This window comes from Apis laboriosa, unplaced genomic scaffold, assembly GCF_014066325.1.
Source record: "Apis laboriosa isolate Shangri-la unplaced genomic scaffold, ASM1406632v1 scaffold84_cov144, whole genome shotgun sequence".
NCBI lineage: Eukaryota > Metazoa > Arthropoda > Insecta > Hymenoptera > Apidae > Apis > Apis laboriosa.
This window is the reverse complement of record NW_025224606.1, coordinates 507,422-519,510: the sequence shown is the minus strand read 5'-3', so window position 1 is coordinate 519,510 and position 12,089 is coordinate 507,422. Positions and strand designations below refer to the sequence as shown.

Genomic DNA, 12,089 nt, shown 5'->3' with positions numbered 1-12,089 from the left:
CAGACAATTTTTCCAAATTCAAAAAAAAAAACGAGAAAAAGAGAAAAAACAAGAATGAATTAAGAAATAAAGAATTAGTATCAAATTTTATTTAACAGTTTATCTTTCTCAACTCATTTCGAGATTCTATTTTCAAGAATTATAAAAATTCAATAGCATTAAATAATCGCTATTGAACCTCGTTTCACATATTGATTCATTTCGTTATAAATATAACTAAATAAATATAACTATATATGCTAAATATCAATATGACATTAAAGTAAATGATAAAATATGCAAGTTTGAATATACCCATAATTTTATATGATATAAAGATTTTCTGACATTAGAATTTTAAATTTTTAAATTTTACTTATTAAATATTATCAGAAGATAAAATAATTAATTAAAAAAACAAAATAATTTTTGTATTAAAAATAAACTTTAAATGAGTTTTTATAACGAATAATATTCATTTATATATGTATATATATAATTATATTTTTTTCTCGTATTAAAATTTACGTATGTATATATATACATTAACATATTCATGTTTTATTTTATATGTACATTTATATATAAAAAAAATATCCGAATAAAAAACTAAGAATGAAAAATATATCAAAATAATTTGATATATTTGAATGAAATTCGCTTAAATGTTAGTTCAAGATTTGAATGTAGAATCGATTTTTAACTGATGGCTCGGAATTGTTGAAATATTGTAATTATTGAAATTGATATGTATACTGTCTATATATAATTATTGTTTAGAATAAAAATAATAATGAAATTTTATTATAAAAAGAACAGAATTATATTGTTTGTCATTGTTAAATATTCGGATATTTTATTAAAGAATATATTAATATAATTATAAGATCTTTGGAAGTCAAAATAAATGTAAAAGTTACTTAAGACTTAATTATTAAGTTATATAATTTATATTTGAGTTCGATAAAGCGAGATGAAGATAGATACAATAATGTAAAGAAGATAAAATTGTCTTTTTTGTTTTGTTTTATTTAAAAAATGCAAATTTAAATATAAAACTTAATAATAAACTTATAACTTAAAAATAAACTTCAATCGACATTTTTACATAAATTTTTATATTTATTTTTTGATTTTTAGAATTTTTGCAAAGATTTATTTATAGTACAGAATTTATATACATAAATATATTAACACTCTATATATATAATAACACGAAATAAAATATAAATATTCATAATTCATGAATCTATATTTCGATATTTATTATATTATATTAAATTATTTATTATATTAAATTAATTAAATATTAAATAATTAAATATTAAATATTAAAATAATTAAATATTAAATTAAATTAATTATTTATATTAAAAATTATATAGACAGATTAAAATAGATAGATATATTATTTATAATAATCTTATAAGTCGGTTTTAAGAAAATCTTAAATCTTAAATCTTAAATCTTCGATTGAACAAAGATTAGATCAAACAAGGCAAGCTACGAAAAATCGTTATAAGCCTCTATAATTGCAATTGTTTGATTGATCAACGAAATTATTTCAAAACAAAAATTCAAAAAGAATTTTAAAATATGAACACATATTAAACACGAATGATCTTGATGATTTGGAATTAATAAAAATAACATAAAATAAACGAACTAAAAATTACGCCTTTTACAAACTTGAAAAACTGGTTCTTTTTTTAATGATTAAATTTCACAATTTTGTTTATGATTAATTATAAATATATAATTATAATTATAAATACATTATAAATTTATAATTTGTTTAAAATTTAGAATTTCAGATTTATGATTACGATCTATTATAAATCGTATGTACTTATATATATATATACACGCGTACCTTTAATATTATATTTAAAAATATGATCTTTAATTTCAGGTTATTGGAATTACGGAGTAGATGGGTGTACATCTTGTGAATGTAATATTGGATATTCTGTTGGGGTATCATGTAATACCACTACTGGTCAATGTAGTTGCTTGCCAGGAGTTATTGGAGAAAAGTGTGATCACTGTCCGTATAGAAATGTGTTAATTCCAGGTCAAGGTTGCTTTGCTTGTGACTCTTGCACTGGAAACTTATTAGACGTCACGGATGAACTATTAAATATGTTAAATCCTATTTTTAAAGAGTTTAACAATGTGGCCGAGAGTTACTTCACTAATCAGAGATTGAAATTTATTAATGATTCGGTGAATGATTTATATCCCAAGGTGAAACTTTTAGATCCTAATAGAGTGAACTTTTTGCCTTTGCAACAAGAGGTTAGTAAGTTAGAGTTAGAAGTTTCGAATCAGAAACGCGAAATTGATTATACTGCAGAAGACAGTGTAAGATGGAAACTCGCCGCAGAAAATACTTTGGAGAATATGAATTTGCTGGAACAAGATGTGATCAGAGAAATAAATTTAGTTAAATCGACTGTTTCTGAAGTAGAATCTTTAGCTTTGAATATTGAACTGGGTACTGGTGCTAAGGTAGATAGCGCTTTGAAAGAAGCAACAGACATTCTGAAAAGAATCAAAGAAGTATCATTCGTCAATTTTCGAGATCGTGCAACAGATCAAGCTCAGGAATCTAATATTCTTCTGTCAGAAATGCTCGATTACAATATACCAGTCAATAATTTATCATTTATCGCTGATAATCTTAGTAACAAAATCAGGAACGTGACTGACAAACTGGACGATCTTCTCGAAATTATTTGGAAAGCTCAAGAGTTGGCTAGCACGGTCGACAGATTGAATCAAGAGAACAGAATCGCAGCTGAGACTGGAAATTTCGATGTTGTGAAAAATTCTACTGCGGAGGCTGCGGAAGATTTAATGGCTGGAGAAGAATTAAATAGAAATGCGAGCCAATATCTCGACGAAGCGAATTACAACATAGATATATTGAAAAATAATATAATAGATGATTCTATAGATACATTAAATAAAACAATTACAGAAAACGATCAATTATTAATAGGATTGGTAATTCCAGTTCGAGATGCACAGGACCATGCTGAACATCTTTATAATCGATCTTTAGATTTGGATAATCTTCTGACCGACACAAGGAATACGAATGCCGTGAAAGCTGTTTCAGCTTACAGAAATATAGGAACAGCTATTGAAGCTGCTCGCAAAGCTGCAATAAATGCTCATGACGCAGCAATAAACGCTACGGAATTATCAAATGGTATCGAGCAAATGATGTCGGAATCGCGAGAGGCAGTTTTAAATCTGCTGAAATCGGCCAATGATACTTTGTCGAAAACAATGATGAAGCCTGAGAACAATTTAAATAATGCCAAAATAGACGCAGCTTTAATCTCGGAACAAAATAAACGCAACAGAGAAATGTTGGACAACATTGAAAAGATCCTTAGTAATATTCAAACTTCTTCTTCGACAGTTGCTCAAGATGCTATGAATCAAATCATAGAGGTAGAGAAGAATATCAAACTTTCCGAAGGGGACACAAAGGATATCGTTGATCAAATTCCAGAAGATTTGAAGAAAACGAAACAGTTGTCGAAAAACATCTCGGAATCCATTCGTGATGTATCTCAGGCGAAAAAGCAACTAGACATTGTTGACAAATATCTTCCAGATATTGCAAAATTATTAAATAATTTGGACAATAATCAAAAAATGATAGAGACTAATGGAACCGATTTGCAGAGCAAGATTGAGACATTAAAAAACAAAATTGCGAATGCGAGAGAACTTGCAGATCGTTACAAACTTGGTCTTACCTTTTATAGAAATACTACCTTAGAATTGAAGAATCCAGAAAATTTACCTCTATTGACTACTTCTACCAAGATATCTTTATACTTCAGAACGAATACGACCAACGGTTTTCTCCTTTATCTAGGAAACGAGGAAAATGTTAAACTACCTCGCTCGAAAACCCACGATTTCATGGCATTGTTGATCGAAAGTGGTTATCCAGTACTTATAATTGATTTAGGATCTGGACCTGAGAAAATCATTAATAACAAATTCGTGTCGGATAATATATGGCGTCAGATAATTGTCGAAAGGACTGGTAAGAATGTAAAATTAATTATTCGCGAGGATATTGGAGAAGGCAAAGAGCAATTATACGAAAAAACACATGTATTGCATGGTTCATACTCGATATTTAACGTGGATCAAGAATACTCGAAGCTATTCGTAGGTGGTTATCCATCGTCTTTCAATATGCAGAACGCTGTGACTGCGACCTCGTTCGAGGGTGAAATGGAAGAGCTTGTGATAGGAGAAGACACGCCGGTATCCTTCTGGAATTTCATCGATGGAGAGAATAACAATAAACCAGCGATAGAAAGAGATAAATTAATCAACTTCCAACCGAGTACTGGTTACAGGTTCGACAAACATGGATACGCCATTTTGAGAAAGAAAGATTTCCAAATTTCGCCGGACACTAAAAAATTTAGTATTAGATTGAACTTTAAAACATTTGCGGAAGATGGCTTGATTTACTTGATGGGTAAAGGCAAACAGTTTTTGTCCTTGGAAATGAGGAATGGTCACGTCCTTTATCAATACGATCTTGGTGAAGGAGAAACTAGTTTGCAGTCAGTGAACAAATTCAATGATGGAAATTGGCACAATTTGCAAGCTTTAAGATACGAGAAGTCGGGTGTTCTGAAAGTGGATGGTGCAAATGTAGTTAAGAGTAAGGCAAAAGGAAATGGAAGAAACTTGATATCCTCGGATAATATTTATTTCGGAGGATATCCACCAAATGCTAAACATCCTTACAAACCTGTTACCAATGAAGGTTTCGAAGGCTGTATCGATGAAGTATTTATTTTCGATACCATAATTGATTTGACTCGCAACATTCAAGCATTTGGCGTAATTCCTGGCTGTCCAATACGGGTAATATAACATTTTTTATAAAATAAATATGCTCGTTGTATATTGATTTATCAATCTTTTGAAAACTTACGAAAATAATAGTAATTATTGGAATGAAAGTTACATTTACTGTTTTTGAATTTTAGATATCTTATCAAGAACAGTGTCCTAAGTAATTTTTCTAAAGCATATAAAGAATGAATTAAAGAACTAAAATTGAAAGATAAAATATATTCAAAACTGTTGATTATATCGAAAAAAAGTTTTTAGACAAAAATTAAATGGTTTCAAAGGTATTGATATAATTTGTTTTTTTTTTAAATGGATGTATAAAAAATGTATAAAGTTTATTTTTTAAATGAAATCGCAGTATTTTTAATGAATGATTCGATTATATTTTATATTGAAAGGTCATTATTTTGAAAGATATTTTAATTTTAATTTTATAAAATTTTACATGAAAATATAGTATATGTATATGAAAGACAAGGATTATTCGATTTATACTTTCTTTGTCTTTTGTCAAATTTTGTATAAAGTTTTATGAAATTTACGTTTAAATATCTTCTTTTAAACTAATAATTTTTCGATATGTATAGGATTAATAAAGAATAACGAGTTGCATCAATTAATCTATTAAATAATATAAAAGATATATAATTTCATTTAAAAAAGGAAACTTGATCTTGTCTATTTACAAAAAAATGAATTATTTTGAATTCTTCTACAAACTATTTAACTTTTGTTTGAAAATTTTTTCAATATAATTAACAGTTTCGAAGTTATTTCAACTTTCAGATGATTCATTTTGTATAACCATTCAATTTTCAGATATAAAAATACGCAAAAACATTACTAATATTACATGTCATATTTTTAAAATTTGGAATAAATTTAGATTAAATTTAGAATAGATTTAGATTAGATAGATTTAAATTTGGATTGTATTTGAATTATTTTATTAGATTTCGGAATAAATTTATCTTAGATGTGTATTAGATTTTAATTAGGAATGAGTTATTTTGTTTAATCTATTTTAGTAATTGAATAGATTTAATTGATTTTAATTTAAATTTATTAAATTGAAATCTAATTGAAATGAAAATTCGATATCGATTTAGACTTACTTCTTTAATATTTTTCATTATAAGATTATCTTAAGTTTTATAAATATAACTTATCTAAAACTTAATTAATTTCATTTTTTAATATTATGTTTAAAACATTTTCAAACATGATAACGATATAATATAAAATTTAATATGAATCGCAATCTATTATTTATTTTTTTAAATTTAAATCAAATATCAATTCAAATTAGTAATCAAAATCAAAATTAGTAATCAAATCGTTATATATTAAATATATATTTATTATTATTCAGAAGACAGATATATAATTTGAAACATAATACTTTTGTTTTTATAATTTATTTTTTCGTTTTATATTTTGTATATTGTATAGAGTATTTTGCATATTGTATAGAGTATTGTATTTCAACAAAAACGTCATAAAGACTGATTTAATTTGTTTTTTTGTTTTTTATCATCTTAAGAAAATTTTTTTTTTTACTTCATAACTTCTTAATTAACATTTAATTAATAACATTATTTATTTTTAAGAAGTAAAAATAACATAAATAACTTTTAAGAATAGTTAATAAATTAGAAAATTTTTGTTTAAATCTACATCTTATATCTTTCATACTCTTAAAGTTGCACTCTTAGCGTTTTTTTTTTTTTTTGTAAAAATACAATTGATACGAAAATATTTACTAAGAGAATTTAATAATGGATTCCCAAACTTAAAGACTTCTAATGTGTGTTTACTATCTAAATTTGCATTTCTTACAAAGAGCATTTTTGAAAAACTTACAACATAACTCGACACAAGTAATTAGCTACTAAGATTATAGATAAGAAACATTCGCGTAAAAATGCATTACATATATTAAATTTTTTAAAATGGTTTTTTTGAAAATAATTTTGGCATTTTCTGCATCTTATAAATTTAGTTTATTTTGCAATAAAAAAACATTTATTTTATTAATGTGTTAACTATTACATGTACTTTTTTTAAGAATTTGATTTACAATTAAGTTTAAATTAAGTTTGAGTTGTTAAAGTTAAAATTGTTAAATTTAAAAGAGAGAGAGATAATTTATTTATCGTATCATTTGAATACAAAATTCTTAAAGAATAGATCTACAACAATATTTAATATTTAATTTTAATTAACTTCTTGGCCAATTAATCAAATTCATTTAATTATTATTTGATCTCCGCGAAGTAGATGGATAAAAAGAAATAATATATATATTATATCTAATCAAAATCTAATTTAAATTTAATTCAAATTTATTCTAAATTTTATTCACAGACACTTATAAATATGATATGTGAGATAGAAAACATTTTTGCATTATATTATATATCGATTTTGTATTGTATATCGAAATTAAAGCTGAATGATCGTTGAAATATATAAGAAAAAGTTGTTCAAAATGATAACCTTGATAATATATTTCAAGAGGATTAAGATCAGAGAAGCAGTCTCTAATTTTAAATAATTGACTCATACTCTTAAAGTAATTTTAATTATTAAAATATTTTAATAATTATAATTATTAAAATAATTTTAATTATTAGGACAACGAATTAAAGAATGAATAATAGCTCAATCAAGAACTTATGCCTCAAAGATTATAATTCGAATTGCTACAAATTCATGGCTTTTGAGATATTATATTGAATCTTACTTATGTACATAAATGCGTCTATGACAGTATATGCATCAGGATGACTATTATTTATTTATTATTTCTATAAACACATCACAATAAATAACATTTAAATAAATAAACTGATACTACCATATTTATCATGTTTCATGAAAAAATAATATACATGATGATCGCTAAATAATACAATGAAAAGAGCATAATTCTATATAAAAAAAATCGAAAATATATAATAAAATTTTTTCATATGATTCTTTGTTTTCAATTTAAATTTGTCGACTTTAAATTTGTCAAATACATGTGTATATATACTTGATTATAATCTAATACATTTGATCATAATTTACTTTGTCGATTCAAATTTATTATACTTGATAATTAAAAATACATAATAAAACAGAATATTAATATACATAAATTTTATTATTTATAAATTATTATAAAAATTGTTGAAAATGTTGGCCATTCGAATATACAATTGTGATTTAACTAAATTTTTATGGATATTTTCTAGCTATTCTGCTGTTTTAAATGATTGAATGTGATTCAATTTTCTTTAATTAATTAAAATTTGTAATAAATAACTGATTTAATGTGAATCTATTTAAATTTGATCCATAAATAAAAGTTAATTGATATGAAGTCAGGAGAATATGATGGCTAAGTTCCATGATAACCAATTCGACCTTCAAAGAAGTCATATCATTTAAATATAAAATTTATTATAATAGTTAATATTCTATTTTATTATATTATTATTATTTTATTATATTATTATTATACTTAATTATCCAATACAATAAACACAAATTTGAATTTAGAAAAAGTAAGCCATATCGAGATATATTAAATTAAGAAATAATTATATATGTGTACTTGACGAATATTTAAACTCGATTTTTTTGAAAGCAAAGCTTCATACAAAAAGATTTTATTTTCGATATATTATTTTTTTATATAAAATCAATCCCTTTTTGAGGAATTTTCCATTGTATCATCATTATTCTATATAAAACCGAACAATTGAAGTTACAATAATAGAAGAATAACAAATATAAAAATATGAAAGTGATATAATTATAATTTCAGTTACAAAAATTATTTTATATTTTATATTTTATATATAATTATTTCTAAATTCTCAAGATAAATATAATAATTATATTAGTTATATTAATTATAATATTAAACTATCATTTATTAATTTTAATATCAACTATTATAAACATATTATGATAGATGACACTTAAAATGTATAACTATTGATGAACTAATATTATACTTAGTATATATCCATAGAGAGCTTAAGCATTCCGCAAATGTGCGAAATGCTAAAATAAAATATAAAATAATGAATAATTCAAATTATAACGTCTCATTGTAGCGATATTAACCATATATGTAATATTGTTATTATAATTTCATCACTCAAAATTTTATTTTATTTTTACATTCCATAAATCCAACACATCCGTGGAATCCAATATCAGTATAGAAAAATATTGGAAATTTGATGATATTAGTTTATCTGTTATTTTAGATGTCTATCATTATAATGTATTTATAAAACTGAAGCATACTAAAACATATACTATCATGACGTATATATGTAAATGAAATAGTAATAGGTACATTTTTATTAATATATTTGAAAAGTATAGTTCTGCAATCTGAACCACAATAATTATAATCTTTGAAACAGTTTTCGATCAAATTTTCTAACTTCGACAATGTTTTCTAACTCATTGTTTCAATAATTATAATGCCAATTAGCTTAATTAGATTAGAAGCATTATTTAAATATAAAGAGATTCAATTTTTTTTATTTTTAATTTAAAAAACTATAATATATATATATATATATAGAACTTCATTAATTAGATGGATAATTTCATTTAATAAATTTGCTAATTATTTCCACTATTTTTGATTTTTTGTTTAAATAAGTGAAATTCAAATTTAGATAACTGGATTCAATCATATATTTAGCTTATTTTTTGAATTATGTAGTATGTTAGTCTATTGTTATTATATTATATTTGTTTTCATTCGTTATATTATTATATTATATTTTTTTTCATTCGTAGTAAACATGCATATAATTAGAATGATGCTTGGCATTAATTAATAGGAATTTAGCTAGAATTCACTTAATTAAAATTTACTTAATTAATTAATTAAAATTTCATTCTAATAAATGGAGCTTTATTGTAGATAATATAAATTGAAAATTATATTAAATAAATAATGTTAATATTTTATCTATCAGAATCTTATATAAAGATTGTATCAATAAACTTTTCGATGCTTGATTGAGACAATCATGCAATAGGTAAAATATTAATTAATATAAATAAAATTACATATAATAATATAAATAAAAATTTTAATAATTTAATTTTATTATTATTTTTTTTTTTGTTTAATCTAGTTTGCAAGTTTGGTGTCTTTCGAAGAGAATACATCCGGCTATGTAAGATGGCATAATATTTCCGTGCCAAATGTTCTTCAAGTGAACTTGAAATTTAAAACTTTAGCGAATGATGGCTTAATTTTTTACGTAACTGATCACGAGAAAGGTGTAGTTAGCTATTTATCTCTAATCGATGGTGTACTCGTCTTCAACAGTCAGGGTGAAGAATTACGAACGAGTTTCGCGAGCATTAAGTTCAATGACAATGAGTGGCATGTAGTCACGGCTACACATTCATACGACTCTTTGAAACTTGATATCGATGACACTAAGAATTTTAGTTCTGATATAGAACCGCCTGTATTACAAATACCTTACGGTAGTTTGTATATCGGTGGTTTACCGGCTATTTTCGGTATTCCTGAAACTGGAGCTATGACTCCATTTGTCGGTTGTATCGGAGATGCAACATTGAACGGTGTTATTGTCAATTTCGCGAATACGACGGAGAGACCTCATGCTCTTCTTGGAAAGTGCAAGTTAGGAGATCCATCGAGTAAGTAATTAACATTTTAACAATAGTTATAACATATTTATTCATTATAAATTCAAAATTAATCGTGAGAATATACATAATTATTATAGAAATATGAAATTCTAATTTTATTTCATTTTGGCTGACAATGATGAATGTAGATATGACAATTGGTAAATGTATATAACAGTTGGTATCTTTATTATAATAATATACATTTAGTGATATTTATTCTTCGATATTTTTTGATATTAATTTGAATGAATTTTGATCTGATATCAGTATATGCTAAAAATACAAAAAAATCGATCTTTTCAATATGTATATATAAAAATATATAACTATTTAATTCATTTTCAAAAATATTATTATCCATTTGGTGCTTTGACAAAATGTTTTTAATACTATTTTATAAAGATTTCGATATCTATTTAATAACTTTCATTTTTAAAAGTAATATTAAATTTTTTTGTAAAAAAATCTTGTATAATAAAATAAGAACATTTAATTTTTTCAAGTATTTCATGTATATAAAATAAATATATAAATCAAATTTATAAAATTCAATTCACAATTCATTATAATTTTAATGTCTTTTAATATATATACATCATATTATTCATAAAATTAGATAGTTAGACATTATTATAAATTATTAATAAATAATATTTTATTTATAATATTATTTATTTATTATATTAATATTATTTATTATTTATTTTATTTATTTAAAATATCAAATAAGTATTATTTTATTCGCATATTTTATTCGAATGATTTTTGATTTATTATAATATTCTTTTAAAATAATTTTAAGAAACGTCTTTAAAAATAATTTTAAGAAATATCAGTATCAAATTATTTAAATATCATCAATAGAATTATTGATATAATATCGATCTGAGCAGCTATTCAAAGACAAAAAGAAATAATCCAAAAAATATATTGTATTGTTTCGGTGTAATATTATTTGTTTCATTGAATTTAAAAAAATTCCTTGATAGAAATTATTCTTGAGTATATTTCACAGAAAATGTTCGAGTATATAATATATAAATAATTAGTATATAATTAATATATAGTTATAATATTAGTTGAAAGATTATATATATTATTTTAATATACGCATATACTCATAGCTGCACCATATATACCTGAACTAGAACCAGATGTACCTCCACCTCTATTGCCTACAGAAAGTCCAGATGACAATGTCGAAATATCTACTCAGATTAGTAAGTAATATTATAGCAATAAAATAATGAATGCGATAAAGTAATCTAATCTGTAATCTATTAAATTTCGTTAGACATTATTGACGTCGATTTAGATAAGGGAACTGATGAAGAAGAACCTACGATTGAAGGACGTCTGACTAATTATCATGATGAATTAACTACAACCACTGAAGCTACTACTACAACTCAGAGAATAACTCCGTTATATGTCGATCAATGTCAATTGCCATATTATCCCACTGTAGATCCTGATATGGAAAATACTTGGCGATTCGGTATGATATCGTGATG

At 23.8% G+C, this 12,089-nt stretch overlaps 1 protein-coding gene across 1 annotated transcript in view; it reads left to right on the top strand.

Moving 5' to 3' along the window:
- Nucleotides 1–12,089, top strand: part of LOC122719556 (laminin subunit alpha) — a 44,406-nt gene that overhangs the window by 29,814 nt on the left and 2,503 nt on the right. Inside the window, exons 13-16 of the mRNA XM_043945483.1 lie at nucleotides 1,892–4,893; nucleotides 10,044–10,581; nucleotides 11,700–11,795; nucleotides 11,870–12,073. Coding sequence (XP_043801418.1) covers nucleotides 1,892–4,893; nucleotides 10,044–10,581; nucleotides 11,700–11,795; nucleotides 11,870–12,073 — 3,840 coding nt within the window. The remainder of the gene's footprint in view (nucleotides 1–1,891; nucleotides 4,894–10,043; nucleotides 10,582–11,699; nucleotides 11,796–11,869; nucleotides 12,074–12,089) is intronic.